This window comes from Meles meles, chromosome 10 (genome assembly GCF_922984935.1).
Source record: "Meles meles chromosome 10, mMelMel3.1 paternal haplotype, whole genome shotgun sequence".
Classification (NCBI taxonomy): Eukaryota; Metazoa; Chordata; class Mammalia; order Carnivora; family Mustelidae; genus Meles; species Meles meles.
In genome coordinates this window covers 813,221-838,061 of record NC_060075.1, presented here as the reverse complement: position 1 = coordinate 838,061, position 24,841 = coordinate 813,221, and the positions used below count along the sequence as shown (strand labels likewise).

At 56.9% G+C, this 24,841-nt stretch overlaps 1 protein-coding gene across 1 annotated transcript in view; it reads right to left on the bottom strand.

Annotated features, from left to right (window-relative positions):
* Positions 1-23,660, bottom strand: part of PTPRN2 (protein tyrosine phosphatase receptor type N2) — a 692,851-nt gene extending 669,191 nt beyond the window's left edge. The window contains exon 1 of the mRNA XM_046020312.1: positions 23,465-23,660. Within this exon, the coding sequence (XP_045876268.1) occupies positions 23,465-23,555 (91 nt within the window). The 5' untranslated portion in view covers positions 23,556-23,660. The remainder of the gene's footprint in view (positions 1-23,464) is intronic.
* Between the last annotated feature and the right edge of the window lie 1,181 nt (positions 23,661-24,841).

Genomic DNA, 24,841 nt, shown 5'->3' with positions numbered 1-24,841 from the left:
TTCGCGCCGGCCAGAAATCGTGTTAGGAATGTGGCCCGGCACGGAACTAGGGGAATGCTGGCCCCCCCGACATGCTCCGTCAGACCCGCGCCACCGAGACCTCCCTCGGCACCCACAGCAGGTTCCGGTCGGCCCACATCCCCGTGCGCTCCTCCCACTTGGGAACGTCAGCAGAGAATCGGGACGGGCCGACTAACCCCCAGCTATGATGCTCGGACCCCAGAACGTCACAGGCCTGGAAGTAAAGACGGGGATACATTATAAAACTAAACTCTCCTTCTGCTTTCTTTCCACTTACATGTTTTTAATTTTTTATTGTGTCAAAGAGCAAAAAACGTGAAACTTTCCATCTTCACCGTTTTTAAGCGTAGAGCTAGTTCGGCCGTGACAACTACAGGCACGCTGTGTGACGCACCTCCAGAACGCTTTCATCCTGAGACAGCAAACTCGGCCCCACTAAACACGAACGCCCCATCCCCCTTGCTTACCTCCCGGTGCCCACCTCTACCGTGTCTCCATGAATCCGACAACTCCAGCGGCCTCATCGTAAGTAGAATCATACCATATTTATCCTTCTGGAGCTGGTTTACCTCACTTAGTAGAATGTCCTCACGGTTCATCGACGTTACAGCAGACCTGAGAATCCCCTCCCGTTGTACAGCGGGCGATACTCCATGGTGTGCACGGGATTATCAGTCCCTCCACGGAGGATGCGGGGCCGCAATCGCGCCCCAGCCGTGTGAACAAGGCTGCTGTGCGTACAGGCCCCGGACACCCTGCCTTCAGCTCTTCAGGGCACAGACCCAGGAGTGGGCGCACATTGAGTTTTCCACGGTGCAGTGTCTGATGATGTGTGAGACACTCCGAGTAACAAGTAAATGTTGTGACCTAGCCAGGGGACACAATAAAGGTGGGGTTTTTCCCTAATAAATTGTTAGATGAAAGGGGAACTGAACCGCCTGCGAGTGGAGCTCAGCTCAACAAACGAGCGTGGCTGGTCTTGCTCGCAGCGTGCTAGGGAAGGGGCATTTCATCCAAGCCTCCGAGAGACCTTTGATGCAGGCATCGCCAACCACCGGCCCGGCTTTCATGCGGGGACAGTGACCCCGCGCAGCAGAGAGAACAGAGCTCTTCCTGGGATCCACCAGTCACCCTGTGACAACAGGCACAAACCGCGTCGACCCAGAAGGCAGAGCTGAAACTCTCGGGCTTGCCAAAGCATGACCAGAACGCCGCACCGACGTGCCTAAGAGAAGTCGGCTGTCCTAACGTTTGCCTTCCAAGGGGCAAACAACCACCACAGTAAGTCGGCTTGCATTACGGGAGAAATCTTGCCGCCTGGTGCTCTCTTAGGTACGACCGGGCTTTGATTGATTAACTTGTGTTTGGTTCCTCCACGTCAAGAAGGCTCACCAACGGGGCACACAGTAGGCATTCCAGAAAGAGAAGCTCTGTTTTCGGCCGGATCTGGAGGTCTGGAGGCCTGGGTTCTAATTTTAAGTTCCCGCACCCTTGCAAACTTGGTAAGCCAATAAATCTCAAAATCCAGAAAGACTGGGGGATCCAGCATGTAATTATTCCTGTAGTTTCTTGAAGTCGGAATATCTGAACGGTTCTCAAAGTAAAAACCCCAGCCATTCTGATTAACATTTCAGGGCATCTTCCAAATACAAACCCGTAACACCTATTGCCATGGAAAAGCAAAGGCCTCACATCTAAGATGGAAAGACCCGCCTGGAAACCTGGTCCCTGGCAGCCGGGGAGCCTTCTCCTGCAACACGGGAAACGCGTGTTTCTGCGGACTGTGGACAGCCCCAAAAATCTGTACGATAAACTTTTTAAAGAAAAGCCCTAGAGGTCTTACACACACACCAGCAGGTTTTAGTGTTATTTCATTTTTCCTTTTAAAGCAAGCCGAAACTTCTTCCTGATTCCCAAATAGCAAGGGTTTAATTGCTTTGTTTCTCGGTTCTGGCACAGACTCAGACCTCACTTTCTAAGTGTGTCCCCAGAAATGCAGGCTTGAGGGTCCAAACGTGAGTCAGAAACTGCACTTTAACATGTTGCCCCTCCAACTCGATCCCATCTCCGCTTGAGATTTGCTCTCAAGGGGCAGACAGACACTCCTAAAATCGTGGGTGTCCCTGCTGCCACGGCTCGGCTGAACCCCGCGGCGCGGGGGAGCATGGCCCCACGAGAGGAGCCTGAAAGGAGCTCACAGACCAAACACCATTTAGATACGTCCGTCCCCACAGGGGCGAGACCATGGACCTCGGCTCTCCCTCTCCCTGGTGCCAGGTGGATAATAACCAAACAAGTCGATGGACACGTGTCCTCAGAGACTCCGTGACCCGGTACGAATGCGTCTTCCTGGGCGCAGAGCCCTCCAACCACCGTCCCTTTGCTTGAGAAGCAACCGTGAAACCAACAGTGACCACGGCAGCAGACGAGATCCACGTGGGTGCAGCGACACCCAGGGCCTCTCTGCACCCTGTGTCAAAAGGCTTCGTGGGCAGAAATCTCTGTGACTGACCATCAAGCTCTAACTAACCCGCCAACGGCCCTTCCTGACGTCCGGCGGAGGAAAGACCAAAACGGAACGGACACAAGTGGGATCGGGAAGAGCGGAAAACACAACGCGACGTCCGACCGCAGGCAGTTTGCAAACTGACTGTGATGCTCCGCGATGTGGGGTCCGGGTGAGGCCGTGCCGATCCGGCCTGCGCGAGCCGAGAGAACACCAGGGCCGCAAAGCCCCGGCACACGGCTCGACGGCAGCCAGAGCTAACGACACAGAGTCCGGCAGCTCAAGTGAGAAGCCGGGTGCTCCTGATCCCGACATCCAGGCATCCCTGTGGGCTCAGGCCACACCTCCGCGAGCCCCGACGTCTGGGACAGGGAGCGCTGTGGCGCCGGAGACGACAGGGCTCCAGCGGCCCAATCCCCCGACCTTCGGGTCCCCTCGTCAACTGCAGAGACGGGGGGCTCTTATACAAGATTCCTGCTGTCGGATACACGCCCTTTCCCGCTCGCAGGTCCGGTAGAAAGTTCTAAAACTGCCAAGGGTCTCCGCCTGCGCATCGTTATGGTGAGGGAGAGCTCGGACCGCGAGGCCAGCGCGTGAGCGTGTCTGAAACGCACGCCACAGGGGTTCCTCCGTCACCGGCCCCGGGAGGGTTCAAGGAGACAACGTGAGCAAAGGGCACACAGAGGTGCCAGGCACAGAGCAGGCTCTGGACGGGAGCCCCGTCGCCGCGAGTATGACCGAGCACACCTCTGCAGGTTCGTCACAACCACAACATTCTGCAGGAGGAGCACGACCCGCATCACCAGTCTCGGAACAGAACGACGTGACTTCTCGGGGACGACCACAGCCGCAGTGCTGGCATCCCAGCTCGGGCGCCGCAGACTCTGGGAAGAACTGCCAGTCGGATGGCGGCGCGTGCTGCGACAGAAGCGATCAGGCACCTGTACGCGGCTGAGGTGACTCCTCGGCCACCAGGAGGACACGAGAGTGGGGCCACCCCATGCCCTCGCCCCCCCACCCCTGTGCTCTGTGAGGCCTAGAGACCACCCATGAACCACCCAGGGAGCCGGGGGATGGGTGCCCGCCCGTCTCCTGTCCCCGCCGATCCCAGCGGTTCCCAAGGGCTCCCGGGAGCACCCGCTCGGCCCCGTCTCTCCCTGAGCCCCGATCTGTCTGGGCCCGTCTTGCTGGAGCTTCACCGGCACCCGCGTCTGTTCACAGGGCAGGCAGGAGACAGGCAGGCAAGGCCTAGAGGAAAGCCAGGCTCCACCACAAGGAAGGGCTTTCGGGCCCAGGAAAGGCTCCGGGCAGGAACCAATCAATAGCATGGAGCGGGTGAAGGCCGTGCCAGGCCGAAGAGAAGCGTGTGCCGACCAAGGACGAGGCCGAAGAGAAGCGTGGGCCGACCAAGGACGAGGCCGTGGCACACACGCGCGCCGCAGGCAGCCCTTTGTGGGCGGGCATGCCCTGAGCGGGCCTGCGCCCATGAGCAGCCACGGGGACAGCCGGCCGCACGCCTGCCCTCTGAGCCGCCCTCCGGCTAGTCACGCACAGCTCCGAGAATGCCAAGGTGGCTTGGAACACCGAGTTGTGGGGAGAGGGGCTCGGACAGGATAAACAAGCATGAGATTTCTCCTTTATAAAACCGTGAGATCCCCACAACCGGAGAGAGTCCGGTGCGTTGCGTCTGAGCACCGGATCCGGCTGCATTTGCGGCAGAGCTGAGGGACACAGGACAACCTGCGGCTCCCGCCACCGACTGTCAGGACGGAGCTCGGCAAGCAGCCTTCAGTAAGCCACACGTGACGGGGGTGTTGCAGACGGCCAAGACCCATCCCGAGGGGCCGCCCCCGCCCCACCTGCTCCCACACTCGGCGGCTGCGATCACACAGCGTGGCTTCCCTTGGAATCCCAGGGGGCTGAGGACACCCAAGTGGACAGCAAACTTGCCCTACGGGAAACTCAGCCTCTGGCGACACGGGAGCCCACTGGGAGCAGACCGCGATTACTGGAGGACCCGGACACCCCCGTCGTGTCACTCCTCACGTAATGAACCGAAACACACTGACTCCAGCCCCACAACAGCGGCCCCCACACACGAGGAGGCTGTGGCAGGAAGCCCCTAAGGGGTTTCCCACGTCACCAGACTCTGGACGCACTCACTAACCGCAGCTCTGTCCTCTCCCGTCAGCCCCGTCGTCTCCGCCACGGCCCCCCACACCCTTAGAAAACCTCTCCCTGGGTTCTGACGGGTTTGGATGACGCTGGGGATCAGCGACTTGCTCCGTCCACAAACATCAGAAGGTCCTTTCAGCTCCGGAGCACCTGGAGAGCAGCAGCCAGAGGGTCACCGCGGACCCCTTCCCAGGCCCGCGGCGCGACCCCTGGCCCTGCCTCCCCTGCACGCGAGCGAGCACGGACAGCGACTCCAAGGGACCTGACGGCCCACGTCCCAGGTGAGGCAGCCTGGATTGCGGAAAGCAGGCTCCTGTCTGAGCTCCCACGTTTCCTTCCTTTAAGCATCTCCACAAAAGAGGATTTTCATCTTCTTCTCATTCCATCCGGTGGAAAGGGGGTGGAGACGGCCCCGCAGGGGGTCACACCTGTCCTCCCCACTTAGCTGCCCCAGTTCTCACAGGTTACCTGACACCTGTCACCATGGCAGTCCAATGCAAACGCTAAAACCACGGGAATGATAAAAAATTAAAGGAAGCTAAATGGCTTTCCTCTAACGGAACGAAGGAAATGGATCTTGCAGAGAGCATCCCTGGATATTTATGGTGTTTATTCCAGTCTTTTCTAGGCCAGAAAATTCCCAAGCTCACGACAGGCCGTCCTGTCACCATGACAAACAGGCTGGCGGAGACCGGGCTGTGCCCGCGATCGCAGTCTCCACCCTCCAAACAGAAGACATTAGGCATCACGCAGGCAGCATTTATTTTCGGAAGGCTTTTCATGATGGCGATGTAAAATGTCAAGGCTGAGACTCAGCGGGCTCCCCCAGACCTGCAGGCTCCCTCATTATCTGACAAATGCACACGTCCCTGCCATGTGACGAGTCAGCCGGCCCCCGAAGGAGCGACCCAACATCTAAGTTAATCAACCCATGGAAAATGCCGGAGGAAGGAGGCCTCGGTCACGGACACAGCCCTCCAGGACAGGGGCAAGAGGTGGGGTGCTGTGAGCAGGACACAGGGAAGGGGCAGGACATCACGCCGAAAGCAGTGAAATGGGGGGAACAGGGCAGCGTCAGGTGCTCTCAGGGGAGACAAAGACTCTGGACAGGGTCCTGGCCCAGGACACAAGCACCGTGCCCTACCCCAGGCATGCAGGACAGAGGGACGGGTCGTCCTGGAGAAGAAGTGACCAGCCTGCTGCTAGCAATGTCCATTCCCGCTACTAAGGCACGCACAGAAAAAGGGGACGCTCATTTATTAACAACTGGTGTTTATAAACCGCACCTTACTGATACATTTAGTTCAGCCTCCTTATTTTGTAGACGTGGAAAATGAGGTCCAGAGACGGTAGATGATTTGGTCATTCACAATATAATGAGCCCCCCTTTTTTGTTTACTCCCAGAGAAGATGGAAACATCTGGGGGTGTTGATTTGGGAGAAAAACCGACAACTTTTAACTGCATTTTCTTCTTCCAACACACCGAGGGAATGTGCCGGGAAACAAGGTCTTCAAACTCTGGCGTCGGTCACACACCTGGTTTACATTGCACAGGATGTGGCGTTCGCCACCGACACTCTAGACATGTTCCTGGAGCGGGTGTCATCGCCCATGACACATCACAGAAGCATGGGGACCACAGTTAAAACTGACGTGTGACGTGGGGGTTTTGAGAGCGAGCCCGCGCCAGCTGCACACAGGGCACAAGGGGTGGGAGACGGAGAAAAAGATCTTTTATTTAAGATGTTTTTTAAGATTCTATTTATTTGACAGACAGAGATCACAAGTAGGCAGAGAGGCAGGCAGAGAGAGGGAGGAAGCAGGTTCCCTGCCAAGCAGAGAGCCCCATGCAGGGCTCGATCCCAGGACCCTGAGAACATGACCTGAGCCGAAGGCAGAGGCTTAACCCACTGAGCCACCCAGGCGTCCCCCGGCCTTTGTTTTTTTTTTTTTTTAAGATTTTACTTATTTATGAGAAGAAAAAGAGAGAGGGCGAGCATGAACCAGGGGAGCGGCAGAGGGAGAAGCAGACTCCCCACTGCAGGGAGCCCACCGTAGGACTTGATCTCGGGACCCTAGGATCATGACATGAGCCGAACGCAGACGCTGAACTGACGGAGCCACCCAGGCCTTCCCTGCCTGATGCACTGGAAAGTTGCTAAGACAGTAAATCCTAAAAGTTCTCAACACGAGGAAAAAACACTCATTTTTCTTTTTCCTTTTTTTTTTTTGGTATCTGATGAGGTTACCGATGTTAACTAAACTGAACATCGTTTAACAATGTTTGCTACGTCGTTACGCTCTACAATGGCTTCTACATCCAGTACTGTATGTTAACTGCATCTCAATAAAACCCAGAGAAAAAAGAAATATTCCATAATGTAATGGTTTCTATTTTTTTTTTAATTTCATGGACAAGTAACCATGTTTGATTATTTTTAATCTCAGGAGAACCTCCAGAAAGTTGCCAAATCTTTAGGTTTGCAACTTAAAATGCTTGGAAAAAACCACACCTACCACCTGCTAGCAGCAGCCGCTGCCGGGGGCTCCTGGCCGGCTCAGTCGCTGGAGCGTGCAACTCCTGACCTCGGGGCTGTCCTCAAGCCCCCACTGTATAGAAATTACTGAAAATTAAAGTCTTTAAAAAAGAGAAACAAAACAATCACGAACTAATAAATAAGTAAACTCCCAGAATTTTAGGAAGTATCTACAAGAGGGTAAATAGGAACTTCTGGGAAGGCGGCCGCCACGCCTGCCCCAGCCTCCCCGGGCCACCACGTTTGGGCCTCCAGGCAGCTCAGGGCCAACGGTCCACATGGCCGCACAGGCCGAAGGAGCTACACTGACCTCCGGGGCCCAAATCCGGCTTTCCAAGGGAGTGTGCCTTGAACACGCAGAGCCAGAGCGCCGCCGAGTAGCCCACAAGGAAATCAAGCCTCCACGCCACGCAGGGCGACTGCGGACACACTGTGCTCCACTCCCTGCTGCTCGAGGACCCGATGCGACATTCCTCACGGCGAGCTGGGGCAGAGCCAGGCACAGCCTGGGGGTTCGGACTGTGCGCGCCCACCTAACCTCGCTTCCCACGAAGACGCCGCCCGGCTGCTCAGGGCAGAAAGGAGAAATGCGGCGGGTCCCCGTGTCCCAGAGACGGAGGAGCAGTGAAGGCTCACGCAGTGCAAACCCATCTGTCACCCTCCCTGCGGGATGAGCTCAGCACAGACGGTCAGCGGACAGGGCTCCCCACCTCTTCCAAAGCCTCTCAGGGCACCGCTGTCCTCGCTCACCACCAGCAGAGCTATCCGATGCCGCGTCCTCACCGCCTGCGTCGACCCTGCGTTCCTCCCTCGTTCTGCTGAGCATCTAGAGACGCGAGCCGCAGGACACAAGGTCAGTCCAACTTCCAACCCCTCTCCTGCCCTTCATGCCTCAGCCCTGTGAGAAAATGCTGAGCAAGGAAGGTTCTGGAAGTCAGGGAAGGTTTGGGAAGGCAGAGAATGTTCTGGAAGACAAAAATGTTCTGGAGGGCAGGGAGATGCTGGAAGACTGAAATTTTTCTGGAGGCACAGAAGGTGCTGGAGGGAGGAAACACAGGGAAGGTTTTGGAGGCAGGGAAGTCTCTGGAAGGCAGCAACACTGTCTTGTTCATGTTTGCATATCCAGTGTCCAGTACAGTGCCTGGTACATAGCAGGGACTCAATCCACGCTACGGACCAGAGGTTTCCTTGCCTGCCTAACTTTATAGGTCAGTGGGAAACCAGCCCTCGTTACTCACAGTGAAAATGAAAAACCGGACCAAGGGTAAGTATCTGAATTTCCCTCCAAATGTCCTTTTTGTGTGGTCCTGGCATCAACGGGGGGAACTGTGGCGTTTCCTCAAAACTCTAATGATGCCACCTTCTTCCAGAGAAGACCGGCTCCTGCTTCTGTCTGGTGGCTCAAGATCCAAGGACCCTGACAGCCTTGTCCAAGCAGAAACTAAGACGATTCCTGGCCGGGTCTATTCCCACGGGAGCGCTGTCCTGTCTCTGCTGAAGCATTTCTCCCAGCGTGCAGCCCACCGGGTCCCAACTCGCTTGGGAAGCACCCCAGGTCCCCGGCAGCCCCTCCCCAGCACCGGCGGACACGCTTGGGTCTCAAACCCCCACCTCTTCACTACGGTCCTTCTCGTATTTCCTGCTTTTTGTCCAGGCTCTCTTGTGTTCTCGGGGGTTAATCCAACGACTCGGTCCCCCACTCCTGGACACAAGCATTTATCCGGGATCTTTGGCACTGATATGACTTTAGAATTTGTCCTTCAGCAAAGCCGAAGCTGATACCGAAATGGCAGTTTCTAAGTGAAAGTGAGAACACGGTGTGTGTTCTTCCGCTCTCTGGCCGCGGCTGCTGCAGGAAGCTCACAAATATGAATTTTTGTATTTTCTGAATGATGTCCATTTTATTCCAGACGAGTGAGTAAATCTCACCCCAACACTGTGTGGAAACATTCTTAGATGGAGACTTTGAACTTCAAAGTGTTGTTCTAGAGGTTAGACTGATGCTCGACGAACAGCGGCAAGAAAATCTGAGGTTATGGCACAGAAACGCACTTCCTGCCGTCACCTTACTTCTGTAAAACCAACGATAGGAACGAACACTGTCCTTGGTGCAGAAACCTCCACTGCTCAACATTCCTTTGTACTTTATTAACGTCTCAGGCTGACAACCAGAGAAATGGGCTAGGGGCCGAGACAGGGAATCTGTGCTCTAGAAATGCAGAAAACATCAGCTTTCAGGAGCCTGAGCGGCTCAGCGGCTTAAGCACCTGACTTCAGCTCAGGTCCTGAACTCGGGATCGAGCCCATGTCTGGGCTCCACACTCAGCAGGGAGCCTGCCTGTCCCTCTCCCTCTCCCCCAGCTCATGCTCTCACTCTCAAATAAATAAAATCTTTCTTAAAAAAGAAAAAAAATCAGCTTTTACGTCTCATGCGGGCAGATCCAGTTAAGAAATTTCCAGGATGAGACTATGTTACTTATGACGACAGTCAATTTTCAGACTCACTTTTGAAAACAGTCCAGCCCTGAAGTAAACGGAAGGAACTGGAAGAAGCAGCGGCCGCCCCCGACTCTGAGAAGGGCTCGCGCACGCTCATGCCCAGACTTCCGGACCCCGACACCGCCCGCCCCGCAGCCCCCCTCGGGTTCCCTGTCGGGGTCCTTCTGGGAGGCTGTGCGACCTCGACGTCAAGGATCCGAACCTCCTCACCTAATGTTTATAACCTGCTGCGACCAGACCAGGGAGACTCCAGCTCCGGAAGTCTGAACCTCTTTACCCTATTCAGCAGAAATCACTGAGTGTGTGTGTTGGGACGCGCCCCCACGTCCACTCACGACGAAGCCTGTCTGATACACCGGCTGATTCTGCAGCCTCAGGAGGCCCTGGCCAACCGCCCAGTGGGTTCTGGTGGAGGAAGCATGAATGACCCTCCCACGGTTCTCACGACGCCCTGCAGCGCACCGGGAAAGCACTGCGCCTGGTGGTGTGACTTGTGAACCAGAGGACCCGCTCAAGCCGACACGGCACGAGCCAGAGATGTGAAGGGATTCTTGCAAAGGAATCATGCTTTGTTAACAACCACACAAACACAGAAAATAGGGCTGAGTACCAACACTTCTCTTAGTGGGAACTGTCCTTCAGACACATTCTGAGGTCAAAGGCACAGCATATTTAACCAGACCCAAGAAGAAAGTGGCTAAAAAGACCTTAAGTCATCCTTTAGATTCATCCAAATATGGATTTACATATATTATCATCAAAAATGGACCTTGTTCTATCTGCGTCTTGTGGCCTGAGATAGTAGACAACCAGCTTAAAGACATTAAAATCAAAGATACTGAAAAACTAAGCATCTGAAACAGTATTAACAGTAACTTTGGTGAGTATGGGGACGTTTTTTAATTTTGTCATACTCTCTATAAGATTTTTAAAAATATTTTATTTATTTATTTGACAGAGAGATGACAAGTAGGCAGAGAGGCAGGCAGAGAGAGAGGGGGAAGCAGGCTCCCTGCTGAACAGAGAGCCCGATGCGGGACTCGATCCCAGGACCCTGAGATCATGACCTGAGCCGAAGGCAGAGGCTTTAACCCACTGAGCCACCCAGGCGCCCAAGATGTATTCATTTGAGAGAGGGAGGGAGGGTGTGCACGAGCAGGGGGAGGGGCAGAGGGAAAGGACCCCCACAGGGACTCCACGCGGAGCAGGAGACAGTCAGATGCTTAACGGACTAAGCCACGCAGACACCCCTACGGAGGAGTTTCCGTACCGTCAACTATATCTTAATGACTAGTCAATAATTACTTCAATGATTATTAATCTCTCATTCTTTTAAGTTTGTTTTTTAACTTGACTTACAACACAGCACACACATAACTTGTAAATAAGCGTGTGTGTGGACACACACAGACCGGCCTGGAGGGCATCCCTGCAGCCCCCTGGGGAGAGGCGGCGACGAGAGCTTGTGCCTGGGGGACAGGTGTGACGTGGAGGGCGTGGCCTCCTCCGTGGCATCTGGGGAGGTTTCCGAGGAAGAGCGGCGAGGTCAGATCTTCCCGGTGGTCACTGCCTGAGCTGGAGAAGGGCAAGGAGGAGGCAAGACGTGTTCTGCAGTTCGTCCTGCCACATTTTAGCCAAGCTCTCGCTCGGCCACACGGGAGCGCGGGGCCAGCAGCCGCGTCCCGTCTGCCTTCACGTCGGGTCTGCGGGCGTGGCGTGACTGCCAGCAGCTCTGTGGGCCCGGCGTCTCCGCGGCCTCCCTGCGGCCCGCTGGGGGGGGCCCAGGAGCACACCTCCCACCGCCGCTGGGTGAACCAGAAGGCCACGGAGACCACAGCGGGAGCCACTGGGTTCCAGGAAGGACCCGACCCCCTGCCTCTCCAGTCCGCAGGTTCCAACAACCGTCTGTCTTTCCTGCGAGACCACATTCTTCCTTCCGCTGCCCGTGTATCCCACACAGCAAAGCGGCGTCTTTCGATATTCTGGAGGAAATACTACATTAGGAACACGGTAGCAATAAATCCAGACCCGGTAGAATCTTTCAAAACAAGGTTTTGATTTTAGTTAGTACCCATTTAATTACCATCTTCGTGAGACGTGTTATTTCATGTAAGATCATCTCTAACACTCTGGAACATTCTTTTTTCCATAGTGCTTGACTTTAAATTTACCCTGTATATCTGGTGTTTTCCAGAATTCCTATGAAAAACATTTAATCATTAAACAAATGCTATATAATCTTCAATAGCATTTAGACCAAAAATACCAACTTTTTAACATCACTAATAGGCTTCTTCATTAATGAACTGATACGGTCCTAACGTAGGTTTAACATCTCTATTTCAATCCCTCGAAACCTTTGAAAAATAAGAACAGGCATATCTTTATAAATATCCAAATTTTCAGCTTGATTGCACATTTTTATCTTCTCAGAATAGCACTAAATCAAGACGCTCTCTCAGAACTACATCTTACTTCCCCGAGAGACAAAATACACACGACCAAGCAAAATCTCGTTTTGTCGCTAAAATTCGGTCTTTCTCTCCCTCGTGCACTGATCGTGCTTTTTTTTTTTATTTTTAAGATTTATTTATTTATTTATTTGACAGATCACAAGCAGGCAGAGAAGCAGGCAGGGAGAGAGGAGGAAGCAGGCTCCCCGCTGAGCAGAGAGCCCGATGTGGGGCTCGATCCCAGAACCCCGAGACCACGACCTGAGCCGAAGGCAGAGGCTTAACCCACCGAGCCACCCTGGCGTCCCAATGCTTTTCTCTAGTAATTCCTCATCCCCAGACCGTTCTGAAGTTGCCTTGGCCCTCCCGGACACTGGCTTTCCCTGTGTGAGTCCCACAAGATGGTTTCAGCAACCAGCACCACAGTTTATGCCTGTCCGGCCACCTGACCCGCGCGGACGCGCCCATCCTCTGGGACAACAGTAAATTGGAACCAAGGCTCACTGTATGTGAGGAAGAAATTGTCATAGGGGGGCGCCTGGGTGACTCCGAGGGTTAAGTCTCTGCTTTTCTCTTGGGTCATGGTCTCAGGGTCCTGGGATTGAGCCCTATGTCAGGCTCTCTGCTCAGTGGGGAGCCTGCTTCCTCCTCTCTCTCTGCCTGCCTCTCTGCCTGCTTGTGATCTCTGTCTGTCAAATAAATAAAAGCTTTAAAAAAATTTTTTTTAAATAAACGAATAAAAAGGTTTCTTGGCATGCCTCGGTGGCAGAGTCGGGGCAGGGCCTGACTCGGTCAGGGCTGAGGTCGTGATCTCGGGCTTGTGAAAGCGAGTCAGGCCCCACACTCGAGGCAAACCCGCGGAGGCTCCTCTCCTCCTCTCCCTCTGCTCCTCCCGCTCATGCGCACGCGATCTCTCTCTTCCTCTCTCTCTAAAATAAATAAATAAATCTTTAAAAAAAATGAAAAGGTTTCTTTATTCAACCGTCAAAATGCTCTGGCTCCCAGCAATGAAAAATTCATGTGCGTTTTCTCTGGGTCTGGAACGCCCACACCTAACACGGCCTCTCCAAGCACTCGCTTCTCGCCGCAGACGAACGAAAGTGAACAGGAGCCCACGGCCTGGTGCGGCCGCTCCCACAACATCAGCTCAGTGACCGCGTGGAGCAACCGGCAGGCGGGGCACCGCCTGGGCACAGCGCCACGGTGGCCGAGCACGCGGCCAGCCTCGGCCGGAAGAGGCCCCTCGCCCAGACCTGGCTCGGCAAGAAATGACCATCAGCCCAGTCTTGCTTCCGACATCGGAGTCTCTGTTCCAGCTGGACGCGGCCACAGGGCCTTTGCGCAGGCACACTCCAGGCCGCAGGAACAGGAAGAGATACTGACGGTCACCGGGGCCCAGAACAGGGGCTCCTTGCCGGGCAAGCCCCACGCGCGCTCCCCACGGTGCAAGGGCTTCAAGTGGGGACGCCCCACCCCCGCCCGCCACCCCACATGGCACCCACCAGCCCCTCTGCCCACCTCACCCCGCGGGCATCTCCCCGAGGTCTTCTTGGGGGAGTCGGGTGCTGCGGACGCGGCCGCACACGATGAAAGTTCGCCACCAGGGACCAAACACAAGGGCACGATCCCTGACACTCAGGCTAGAAGCCGACCGTCATGACAGACGCAGGGTCGGGCCAAGGAGGAAGGCACACGGGGCTCAGCTCCTACGCCTCCTGCCACCCCACAAACAGTCTGGGCGCCTGCAGAACCCGGGGAGCCCCAATGCCTCCGGAAGAGCAGAGGGAGAGCCTGTCTCGTCTCCTCTGAGGGACAGCGGCTGGGGAGAGAGAGGACACCGCGGGGCAGACAACGCGACGGGGCCCGGGCCCGGAGCCATCGCCCCCCCATGAGGAACCTGACACAGCCCCCCCACAGGGCACACGACCTGACACCCCCGAACCGCCGGGCTGCCCGTCTCTCCCTGCCGTGCCCACAGGCCAGCTGGACGCCAGGCCCGCAAGAACCCCCCGTCCAGCAGCAGCTCAGACGCAGGCCACAGAGCGCGTGACCAGGCTTCGGCAGAGCGCACGAGTGGCCCACAGACAAGCAGAAAGGGACAAACTGTGGTGACTGCTGGACACCAGTCTGGAGCTCAGGGTCCCCCCTCCAGAGGGGGGACTTGGTCTGTCAGGCCCACACACCCTGAGCCCCAGATCAGGAAGTCTGATCCCAGTGTCCTCAGAGAGACATGCTCGCAGGCCTCCTGGGGGCAGTCACCACCCCCCACCCGACGCTCCTCCTGGCCACTGCCCTCTTTGCTGGAAGAGCACGGCGAACCCGCACATGCGTGTCCTCACCCCCCCAGTCCTCGGGGAAGCGGCACACGACGTGGTGGACTCAGGCGTTGGAGACTCGCTCAGCCCTCACTCTGCTCGCACAGAGGCCTCAGGGTGCAGGGAGGCTGCCCGTGTCAGGCCCTCACTGTGGGGTGCCGTCCCCGCATTCGGCTGTGGAAGGCAGGCGGGCAGGGCTCCGTGGGACCCTCGCTGCTCTTACAAGAGTCTGTCCATCCTCCGGGCTCCAGCACAGACAGCTGTCATGCCTCAGTGACAAGAGAGGACGGCAGACACCTAAGTACAGCGCAGCCTAGACTTGTCAAATGTACTGAAAAGGGTTCTGATTTTGGCGTTCATCAAACATTACATAATATTTTAAAAGAAAATGTTCAGTGTACCTGAAAAGAGTATGTATTTTTCTTATACTTTCCACTCAAACATGTAAGAAATGTGTATAACTATTACTTAAGCCCAATTTCTCTCATTCAAGGGCTTTAAACTCTGTGAAGGGATGATGTGAGGTAAATCCCAGACGACACTCATCACCACGTCATTCTCACTACGACACAACTAGGTTTCCATCCTACCTGCGCGTAACCATTTTTGTAAATATGTTTATCAAAAAACCTAAGTGACGTTACTATGTGAAATGCAATCGTGGGACACCGGGGGCTCAGTGGGTTGAGCGTCCGACTCTCGACTTCTGCGCAGGTGGTGTGAGATGGAGCCCCGAGTCCGGGAGGGGGGCTGCTCCAGACGCTCTCCCTCTCCTGCTGCCTCTCCCCGCCCTCGCCCCATGTGCACACACACTCTCTCTGGAATAAATACATAAATCTTGTTTAAAAGATAACACGCACTGGTAATGCTTTAAAAACCTCCGTCGTCCGTCTGCTGAGCCCTGGACTCACCAAAGAGCTAGCGTTTTCCACCGTAACAAGATCCCGCCCTGTCTGGCCACCAAACTCCAACATTACCTGGAATAAAATGGAGTTTCCAGGAACAGTAACATCTAGGACGGCCGGTACCAAGGACTCTCCACCGCCTCACATAATCCTCCCAAAAACAAGAAGCATTTGGTTCTTTGCTCCTGGTATGAATTCCGAGAAATTACAAGTGAAGTCCTTTCACTTCCTTTGATTTTCCCCTGACTTCCAACACGAGTGCGAACGGCGAAGGTCACCGGACGGGGAAGTCGGGCGACGACTGTGTCGACGTGGGGCACGCAAACACTGTAGTTTGTCGTCTGACTTGTGTTCCGGACCCACACGCACCCATTCCCCACCATGGCTTCAGAAATCACCTGGACTATTTGTTTCTTTCCGTGTTTGTTATTTCCAGAGCACACCGGCGAAGCAGACGGAGAACCGGGAAGACGGGGTCACAAGGACGGACGCCGCCATGCCCCACGTGGGCTCGCAATCACATCCGTGCGCTGCTCAGAGAGCACGGACGTCGGATGGAAGGCTGGTGACTGGAACCGAGACCTCGTTTCAGGCAAAAGCAGAGAAAGAGGGTCAAGAAGTTCTGAACGATATTTTGGCAAAAGCAGATGTGCCTTTGCAGGACAGAACATGCCTTGAGGTGAGAAGGTGGGCAGACAGGTGCGGCTCCTCACCCAGTCTCCCGCGCCCAGCCCACCTGCGAGAAGTGAGCTCTCGCTGCTTTGCCTCGCCCGCTGCCATTGAAACACCAGCGATTTCAGAGGACATGCAAATCACCGGACTGGCTTCAAGCCCTACCGCAGGTTAATTACTGCTTTAAACTGGATTAAAGCCACGGGCCCAAATGGTGTTACTGGCTGCTCTGTCCATTCACAAGTTGACCATATTCCACTGCTGGAATCAGAACTGACTTGCACCATTAATATAAAGTCCTTTTCCTGGGATGCCTGGGGGCTCAGTCGGTTAAGGGTCTGCCTTAGGGTCAAGTCATGATCTTAGGGTCCAGGATCGAGCCCAAGGTCAGGCTCCCCACTCAGCAGGGCATCTGATTCTCCCTCTCCCTCTGTCCCTCTGCTTATTCATGCTCTGTCTCTCTCTCAAATAAATAAATAAAACCTTTTAATTAATTCATCCATTAATTCAAGTCCTTTTCCCTTTGGAAACCAGGTAAGCTTTTCTCCTGAAAATTCCTTCCACCAAACAAAACACTCCCAAATATCTTTTGTACTGTATGTAGGACATCGCATCAGAGCCCAAAACGGACCTTGCCAACACACAGCGACATAGAACGCCCCTGTCATGGGAGGGAAAGTTTCAGTCTTTCCTCTACCAGATGCCTCTGAAAGCAATGAAAGAGTAAAAGAGCCGTCCCTTTGCTCGTTCGCCGTTCTAAAGGTCAGCTGTAGGTGGGATCTCCTCTTAAGACCTTCTTAGGAGAGTAACCCTCCTTCGTCCTCCCTGACTCTGGAGCGCTGCTCCTGGCACGGCTGCCGCGAGAGCTAGCCCTCGAGGTCCGCAGCTCCGCAGTCGAAGAGGCTGGGGAGGAACCGGGCATTCTGGACTGTGGTTAGGGGCACAGTGAGCCGTGAACCCTACGGTGTCACTTGCTCTCCTGCCATGAGGACAGGCTCAAAGTGTCCAAAAACACGTTATCCATTTCCAAACATGAAGATTCACTCAGCGAGGCTAACCAGATCATCGACTCTGACACCCAGAACAAAACCCAGGGCAGAAAACCAACACTCCCCGCCCCCCCAGACCGAAGGGCATTTTCCAATTCTCTCCCACACAGGCCCTTCAAGCCTAGTGGTTCGGAAGCTCCTCAGGGAAAGGCAGTCAGACAAGTGAAAATCCCCTCTGTCCCTGTCATAATAAGAGGCAGACACCCCTGTTCTCGGGAATTCCAGAGACAAGGTCTAAGAGTGCAGATCCCTTCTGCTGGGACCTGCGTCCTAAGGAGCTACCCCCGGGCCTCATCCTGGGGTCCGCAGCTCCGCAGTCGGGAGAGAAAAGGAAACCTGAAGGTCAGAGAACTAGGACCCAACCCCAGGACCAAGTATCCTACCGTACTCTTCCTAACCCCTCTAAGCCTCAGTCTTTCCATCTGTGAGATGGGAGCCGCACAGGCTCGCCTACCGGGAGTAGGCCAGTTTCTGGGGAGTACGTTAACTGCACGTAGAGGGTTCCAGAGGTTGCCAGGGGCTCGAAGTAGGCTGTCGGTACAAAGCGGGAGCACAGGGCAGTGTTGGGGGGAACTGTTCTATGAGCTGTCATCAGAATCCATACCTAAGATGACACCCCAAAACAAAACCCGATTTCACGTAAGATCGTTTTTAATTAAATTAGAAAAGAGAAAGTACCCCGATCTGTTTTATAAACATTCCCCTCCTGCCCGTTCAGCTACCCGCGCGGAAACCAATACTAGTCCCATGTAGAGAGGGAGCATCCTTGCACTTTCTGAACCATAATCACGGGGCCCAGGGAACAGATGAAAATGAAAGACATAAAACGCCGTTAACATGCGCCCCCGCACTGGAGAGCCAGCAGCAAGTGAGCGTCACGAGACCCTGACCAGCTTCCGTATTTCTTCACACCACACACACGGAGCCCAGGTGAAAGACAGACTGACCGTGGCGCTGCCCACACCCGCACCTCGGTCCACAGTCCAGGGCCTCACAGCTACAGGGCAGTCACCGCTTACCAGCTGCAGAAGCCAAGGAACAAACAGAAGAGTCATTTAACACGGGAACAGGAGTGTTTCCACGAGAACCGCACCCCTTTTCACTTCCTGCCCTAGATATTTACATAGTGGCAGACTTGCTGGAGAAAATGCGAATTAAAAGAAAACACTTCCTTCTTCCTTCAACAAACTGTTTCCAGCCAGCTGAAAGGTGCACTGATCGTTTTCTGTCCTCCTACCAACCAAGATTAAAAACTAAGTCCAGCTGGGCCCGTACCCACGAAGGTCAGCTTAGACTAACGTGGAAACAGCTGCCGGGTGCGGAGAGTTATCTGCTGCGAATTCAGCTGTTTGCTTCTCAGGAACCGGAACATCTTGTCAGTAGAGATAAGACAGGCTCTCGGTTAACTGAGCCTCCCGGCCCTGCGTCTACACGGGTACATCCGGATTCAAATTCTTTCTGCCCGTTTCTTGAGGTGTTTTGTTTTGTTTTGTTTTCTGCCTCTCCACACGTACAGACTCTAAAACCAGCAGCTGTCACACACCCAGGCATATCTCAAATATACGCCACCCAAGGCCAAAGGCTTATTTATTTTAAGATTTCATTTATTTGACAGACAGAGTCACAAGTGCGGGGGGGCGGGGGGAGCAGACTCCCCGCTGAGCAGGGAGCCCAATGCAGGGCTCGATCAGAAGACCCTGGGATCATGACCCCAGCCGAAAGCAGATGCTTTTTTTTTAAAAAGATTTTATTTATTTATTTGACAGACAGAGATCACACGTAGGCAGAGAGGCAGGCAGAGAGGCAGGCAGAGAGAGAGGAGGAAGCAGGCTCCCCGCTGAGCAGAGAGCCCGATGTGGGGCTCGATCCCAGGACCCTGAGATCATGACCAGAGCCGAAGGCAGCGGCTTAACCCACTGAGCCGCCCCGGCGCCCCACCAAAGTCTTATTTTTAGTGTGAGTCACACTGAGTCACGTTTAGTTAGAAACACCATTTCATAGGGAATTTTTAAGTTCTAAGGTAAGTCTCTGAGATCGTGGTGACAAAAACCTTTCTGACTAATAGCATGTATGAGGACGGCTCGGCTAACGCCAGGCCTCTTTCAAACTTCTCCTCTTCGCCCACGTTCCTAACTTGTAAAAATAAAAAGGGCTGAGTAACCGCACTCACAAATCCGTAATGTTGCCTGCCCGGGGCGGGGCCAAGAACAAGACAAACTCAGGGAGCAGCCGCTATCGTCACGGAAAAGGGAAAACAGCAGCTCCAGGGCTCGCCAGAACATGCCCCCGGGTGACCCCCGCCCGGCGTCTCCATCTAACTGCGGATGTCCCCCTCTGCTCTCGCCCTTCTGTGTGGAAAGCCGGGGACTCCGCAAGTCTGCACACCCCGTGGCCCACAGAAATGCCTGCACACGGGCCACGACGGGACCGGCCGGGCCAGGACGGGACCGGCCCGGCCACAGAAAAGCAGACAGCCGACTCGGACAGCGGAGCCTCCCACACCGACGCGGTGGGCGCTACCAAGGGCGATCTCAGTCAGCAGGTACAAAACCAGCTCGGCTTTTAAACGAAGAGCTGCGGGACGCGGAGACGCACAGCAAAGCCCAGCCCCGAGAGGAAGCCGCGTCAAAACTCCTTTACTCCCCGCACATTCCTCTGCGTCGGACACATGTAACCGCCGTCTCTGGACACGGGAGACGGCAGCATCACGGTTCCACCCAAGCATCTGTTCTCGTGGGCGAGCCCCCGTCCGTCCCGCCGCCCGTCCCCGCCGTCCTCAGAAGCCCGGGCTCTTCCATGCGCCCAGTCCTTCTGCCGGGCCATGGGCACCCGGCGCCGGGAGAGCCGGCGCGGAGGGAGGAGATGGGCAAAGACTCAGGCTGAAAGAAAGGGGGGAGCAGGCTTTGTGCTGCAGGGGAGAAGCAGGCCGCTCAGCACCGTACATCCCACAAAACCAAGAGCTATGGACACCAAGAAGCGAAGAAGGATGCGTGCTTTTGTGGCAGAAAGGTTGCTTTGATTAAAAAATAATCAGGCTACTGAGGTGACCAAGCAGGCCGGCTCCTGCCCCTGCTCTGCTCGCTCCTCAGCTGCGAGTGGGCTCCCTGGCGAAGGAAGGGTCCGTGGAGGCAAAGCAGAAGAGCAAACAAGGGAGGAGAGACACTTGCCCATCTCAGAGCTAGAGGCGGAGGCTAGCTTTGACTCCGGATTCTCCAAGGATCATTTTCATGAGAGGCTGACTTTGTGCTTTGGAAAAGGAGATTTTTATTTCTTTAGCAAGAGAAGGTCCTTTTATAGGATTGCTCTTAAACGTGGGGGCTGTTCGAGCAGGTTCACAAGCTGGCTTCCCTATAACTAAAAAATGGCTTAAAGACAAACACCTTTCACTCACACCAGACCTCGGTGGCGCCACCTGAACAAAAGGAGGTCCTGAAATCACAGAGAAAGGCAGAGGAGGGAAGCAAAGGGACACCCAAAGATGCAACCATAGGGAAGAGAACCAAATTGCTCAACTACCTTGGACAAGGCTGCCTGAGGCACCGACGGTATTTTGACTAGAAGCAAAGCTGAATCGTATCAGGAATGGGGTGCCATTGTTCCCACCCCGTTCCACTCTGATAATAGTGTCAAAGATAATGGAAAACTATGTGTCATAAAAAAGCTTTTTGCACCAAAAAGACAGGGGCACAAAGGTGGAACAAGGGCATGAAGCTCAAGCGATTAAGTGGGAAGGGGTGCTGGTGAGGAAAGGGCAAACGTGAGACACCCACCGCCACTGGGATCCCGCCAAGAGTTGCTGTGGAAATACGGCAGCACCATAGAATGTGGCTCGAACAAGAATAGATGCAGATGTTAGTACCTTTGTCCACCCTGGTTTTCACTAAGAACTCCTTCACTGTCTCAATCTGAAGAGAACTGTGGCTCAAGTCAAGGCAGCCTGTACAGAAAGACCTGGTCTTGGGTCTTTTTCTTTTTTTTAAGATTTTATTTATTTATTCGACAGAGAGATCACAAGTAGGCAGAGAGGCAGGCAGAGAGAGGGGGGAAGCAGGCTCCCTGCTGAGCAGAGAGCCTGATGCGGGGCTCGATCCCAGGACCCTGAGATCATGACCTGAGCCGAAGGCAGAGGCTTAACTCACTGAGCCACCCAGGCGCCCCTGGTCTTGGGTCTTAACTGGGAAAAAGGAGGCGCCTCATTCTACCTGACAATTCTGTGATGCTAGCAAGGAGCAAAACCTCAGATTTCCTTGAGCTGTGTGTGTCCTTTAGGTGCCGACCTGAGCTAAACAAAAAGAGAACAAGGGACAAGGCTGGGCCACAGCTAAGGTCTCCAGGGGACCTTTGCTGTGGGCTGCATCATTATTTGGAACAAGGTACTCAGCTGACCATGACCCAACAAGATCCGGACGGCGGAGAAAGAGAAACATGGCAGCGTGTACCGTTCAGAGGTGAATGAATTTTGAGAACCTGGCAGCATTCTCGGTGAGGACGTTGGGGACAGAAGGCTGAGTGGACAAGATGGAGGGACCTCACACAGGTAGACAGAGCTACGTGGTCCTCCAAAACGAAGGCCACACTTAGATTTCGTTATCTGTATACACGGCCATGCAACTTCCACTCACGTGGGGAATGGCGCAGGTGAACGAACCCTCCAACTGGAGTCCAGACAGTGTGAATGATGTCTGGACCCCCCATGCCCCACATAAAGATGGTACCCAGGAGACTCCACGGCAGCACACAGGAGGCAGAGGAGAAATAAGGCACCTTTTTTAATACGATTCCACTTTGCCTGTAGCCAAAATACCATTGCTTTGTCAGGCAATATTGTCCACGACAGTGTAGCCATTTTCTTCTCTTCGTATCTTTCCAATTCCGGGTTTTCCTTCGCTCCCTCCCTCGGCCACTTCTCCCTTCTTCCCTTCTCTGTGGTTAAAGCAGGATGCTCTGAACTGGGAATTCTAATGGAAAAAGAGTAGCCAAGGACCAATGTCCCACCTCAGTGGTAGAACCTGCCTTCCCCAGAACACGGCCACCTGAGCCAGGTCTCCCTGACCTGGGGGTTGCCTCGGGCCGACCGAGCCACCGAGGACAGATGCACAGTCGGTTCTCACTAGCAGTTTGGGGTGAGGCCCCAGAGACCCAAGCACAGGGATCCCAGGCCTCCCCTGACCAAGATGACCTGTGCGTGACCCTCAGCCCCCGGAATGTGGGGGGGACACACCCCTCCACCCCAGCGGGCCTCTCACCAGCTCTCCCGACCCGGCTGCGCTGCCCACCAGGCTGCAGGCACCTGCGACGAAGAAATTCGGGGCCACTGATCTGCACGAGCCAGGAATCTGGGGGGACGCAGCTCTCCTCGCGGTCCCTTTGTTTGGGACCTCGGAGCCCAGGGGGCAGCCCGGGCTGGGAGGAGGCGGGGGGGCCACGCGCCGCGCCTCTCCACGACCCGGGCCGCGCTCGGCGCTCATGTGCACCGGGTCCCACCTTGTTCCCGCGCGTCTGCTCCGCAATCCCGGCCTCGGGCGAGGCGCCGCGGAAAGCAAACGGCCCGCACGGGGCGGGCTCCGGGCTCGGCCCCGCGTCCCCCACCTCGCGCGCGGAAGGAAAATGTCTGCGTGCGAGGCCGGGGGAGGCGGAGGCCACGGGCGGGCCACGCAGGCGGGAGTCCGCGGCCGCCGCGGCCGTCCAGTCGCCGCCGACCAGGTCCAGCGCCCCCGGGACCCTGCCCCGCGGCCACACGCACGCGCGGGGCGCGCCCTCCCCCGGCCCCGGCCGACCCGGACGGAAGTCCTGGCGGGGAGGGGCGCCGGGGAGGAAACTGAGGCAGGGCGCGGCGGCGAGGTCGCGGCGGCGCCTCGGGCAGGGCGGAGACCCCGCGGAGACCCCGCAGAGACCCCGCGGAGACCCCGCTGCCCCAGCGAGCGCCTCCCACCGCGCCCGACCCCCGCCGCCTCACGCACCCGGGCGCCCCACCCCCCCTCGCGCGCCCAGGAACCTCCTGCCCCCGCCCGCCCCCGCCCCCCTCTTTCCCCTCCCCCAAGGAGAAGCCCCCTCCCCCCGCCCAGGGAGCCCCCGTTCCCTCCCCCGCTAAGAAGCCCCCACCCCGCCCCCTCCCTGCCAGAAAGCCCCCTCCCCCACCCCTTCCTGCGCCAAGAAGCCCCCTCCCCCCCCCACCCGCCGACGAGCCCCTTTCCCGGACCCCGTCGCGAGAAGCCCCTCCCCCGCCGCCCTCGCCGACAAGCCCCCTCCCCCCGCCCCGTGACTCACCGAGCAGCCCCCGCCCTCGCCCCCACTGCCAGGCCCCGCGCCCCCTCCCCCACCCCCCACTCACCGAGAAGCCCCGGAAGCGGTCGGGCGCGGGGCGCGGGCGCGGCGCGGGGCAGCAGCAGCAGCAGCAGCAGGAGCGCGGGCAGCGGCCCCATGTCGGCGGCGGCGGCGGGCGGGCGGGCGGGCGGCGCTCAGTCCATGGCGGCGCGGCGGGGGCGGCGGGACCGACTCGCAGCACCGCTCCTCCCCGCGCAGCCCGCGCCGCCGCCGCTTCAGCACCGGACAGCGCCGCCGGCCCCGCCCCCGCCAGGCCCCGCCCCGGCCCCGCCCCGCCCCGCCGAGCGCCGCCGGCCCCGCCCCCGGCTCCGCAGGCCCCGCCCGCGGCCGCGCAGGCCTCACCCCCGCGCACGCCGCTCCCTCCAGCTCCACCCCTGCGGACGCGCGGCGGGGACGCGCTCCGTGGCCGCGGGCGGGAAGGCCCGGCCCTTCTCGGCTCGGACCGTGGGCCGCTGCACGGGGACAGTCGCGCGCCGCGGGGTCTGGGCGTGGCGTCCGCAGCGTCGGGAGCGGCGGTGGGGCTCGGCCGGGGGGTCCGTCCCTCCCGAGCTGCGGGTCCCTCGGCGAGATCGCGGTCCACAGCAGGGCCGCGCCCCGGGGGTCCGCATGGGGCCCCGCCCGGGCACGTCCGGGGGACCTTGCGGGGCGCCCGGGGGGACTCTGCGGCCCAGAGACCCGGCGCGGCTTCGGGGTCCGCGGAGGCGCTGTGCGCGCTCGGCCCAGTGTGTCCGCGGAGCGGGTGTTAGTGACCCGTGCCCTGCGCCCCTGCCCGGCCGCCCGGTCCCCACCTGCTTCCTTCCGCGCTGGGCAGTGGCCTGGACCCCGCCCCCGCCCCGCGGGTCCACTGGCCTAGGTCCGCTGTCCCTCCTGCTGCGTGCGCCGGGAGGTTCCTCTCTGCTGCCCTCATCAGCCTTCCCATGTCCTCTCCCTCCTCGCCCCGTCCTCCCGGTCAGGCCTGTGCAGACTGCGGTGGGGCAGGTGGTGAGGGGGTTCCCGCCCAACCCAGGCCATCTACAGTTGCGACTCAATATTGGCCCTGAGGCCTCAGCGTCCCCCTCCTTGCTGACGCCTGTCCTCCCCGCCGGGTCCCTCCCGGTCCCATCCTGCTCAACGTTCTCTGTCCCTGTGAGCAGCAAAGCAGTTCCTCCTTCTCGGTCTCTGTCTGATGTCGCTCAAAGGCCCAGGGAACTGTCCAGCAACCGTGGTCCTCCTGCTCCGTGTCTGCCCACAGATCTGTTTTGTACCCTGCGGCTCCCGCAGAGCAGGACTGCCAACCTGCTGGGGACAATGGTGGTGAGCAGACTTTCAGTGGGCTGGGGCGGCTTTGCTCTCGGTGTGTGCTGAGCACTTTCGACTTGAGGACTCTGGGTTAGCACGCTGCTCC